The following is a 1,840-nucleotide window of genomic DNA, read 5'->3' on the forward strand; positions in this document are numbered from 1 at the left end:
ACAGTATAGAGGTCTTTAGATTTAAAAGTGACAGAACTACAAACGATATGCACCTGCTAGAAGCAAGATTCCTTCAAAGGAAAAAATCTTGTGCAAATCTTACAGTGCAGTGAATTCACTCATGCAAAAAGTAGAATTTATCTTGGCTACAGTGATGTGAATACCAAATAAAACACAGAAACATAAAAGATAACACTCCAGATTTTCAGCAGTGTAGCAGGGCTGTTGTCTGTTCCAGAATGTCAAAGGATTAACTCTCTGCAAAATGTTTCTGAGCTATTTAAATTACTGACTTCATCTACTGGGAAAAGTAGTAGTTGGGCATTCAAGAGGTGGAATCTTTCCCATGGGATTAAGTGATGTTCTCAGTGATTTTGATAGCAAAACTGACTGGAAGAAGTAGAGCAACTCTTTAATGGTGCAGCTTTGCTTTTCGTCACACTACAAGGACTTCTTGCCGTGCAGGCAGTAATTGTAGTCCCTTTTTGTGCATCTGTTGACTTTTGGCAAATGAACTGCTGTGGTACCGACAGCCTTCTTGTTTGTGAGAGGTTGTGTTTAAACACAGCATAAAAACTAAAAGAGAAATAACTTGCTGGAGTGCTTTGTGAGCCTGGATGTTTTCTGTTTTCTTTTAGCTAGTAGTTTTGTGTAACACCTGGCTCTGATGTGGCATGCCATGCCAGCTCTGCCTGGTGGTGTCCACCTCAAGTCTGTGTCCACCTCAAGTACATATCCACCAGTGGAGTCCACCTCTTCTTTGAGGAGCAGTGGCATTGTCTCAGCATGGAAAATTCCCGGTGGGGGGGGAAGACGACAAACCCCTACCATTCTTTCCTTTCTTTTGTTTAGTTTTGTTCCATTTTTTAGTCAGCACAGATGAAGTGAGCCTTGTGGCAAGGCCACTGGAGGGAGGAGAGGAGAAGCAGCCTTGTGGGCCAGAACTGAGGGAGTATGGCATGCGAGGGTGGGCACAGTGTTATGAAGATGTTACTGAGTCATTTGTATAATAAAGCAGAGGGTTTAGGTTAGGCTGAGGTAGAACTACATAGGGTCTCTGAATGAAAGCCAGATGATGAAACAGGATACGGTAAAAAGCAACATGCTAGCAAGGAGCCTCAGAAAAAGCACTGCTAGAGGAGAGGGGGGGAGAAGGCAGTTTTCTTGCTATTGTAGAACTAGTATTTAGTTACAGTCATAATACTGTATATTTGTACACTGCCTTGCTGAAAGCATGTGCTTCTCTGTCAGCCTTTCCCCAGATATTTAGACACATCATTGTAGAGAAATGTGTTGTGTTGAGTTTGGGGAGAGTTTTTTGCTGTTCAGACTTCTGAAGCATAATTCTGATGTTATTCCTTTGAGTACTGACCCAGGGAGTGGTCAATCTGCTTTCCAAGCAGGATGAGAAATCATAAGGCCACTAGGATACATGCTACAGGAACGTCTCTGCTCAGTCCCCCGAAGGGCAGCGTGCCCCGGCAGAGTGTCCTGTTCTCCATGTGCGTGGCAACATCCAAGTGGAGCGGCGTGAGCCAGCTCTTGGAGCTCTCCCGAGCGTTACTGAAATACTTGTCAAGTGACGCGGTTGTTGCGCTCTGGAACAGGCCATAGGTTAGATGCAAAGGTGCTTAATTTATTTTTTTTCCCCTTTAAAAAAGTAAATATGTACGATTATTACGGTGAAACACCAACCAAGTTTAAAGAAAGAAGCAGCAAGGTGGGTGTTGGTCGCAGGTGAGTGCTGTGCGGGTCCCCTCTGCAGGCAGCTGGTGCGCAGCTGAGGGCCGGGACTCCTGCTGGGCGCGGGAGCGGCTCCGCAGAGCCACCAGCCGCAGCC

General features: G+C 45.5%; 1 protein-coding gene across 1 annotated transcript in view; it reads left to right on the plus strand.

Annotated features, from left to right (window-relative positions):
• Window positions 1–1,666: 1,666 nt before the first annotated feature.
• JAZF1 (JAZF zinc finger 1) overlaps window positions 1,667–1,840 on the plus strand; it is a 10,427-nt gene continuing 10,253 nt past the window's right edge. Inside the window, exon 1 of the mRNA XM_008938716.1 lies at window positions 1,667–1,737. Coding sequence (XP_008936964.1) covers window positions 1,667–1,737 — 71 coding nt within the window. The remainder of the gene's footprint in view (window positions 1,738–1,840) is intronic.

The sequence above is a fragment of the Merops nubicus genome, unplaced genomic scaffold, assembly GCF_000691845.1.
Source record: "Merops nubicus isolate BGI_N331 unplaced genomic scaffold, ASM69184v1 scaffold9994, whole genome shotgun sequence".
Classification (NCBI taxonomy): domain Eukaryota; kingdom Metazoa; phylum Chordata; class Aves; order Coraciiformes; family Meropidae; genus Merops; species Merops nubicus.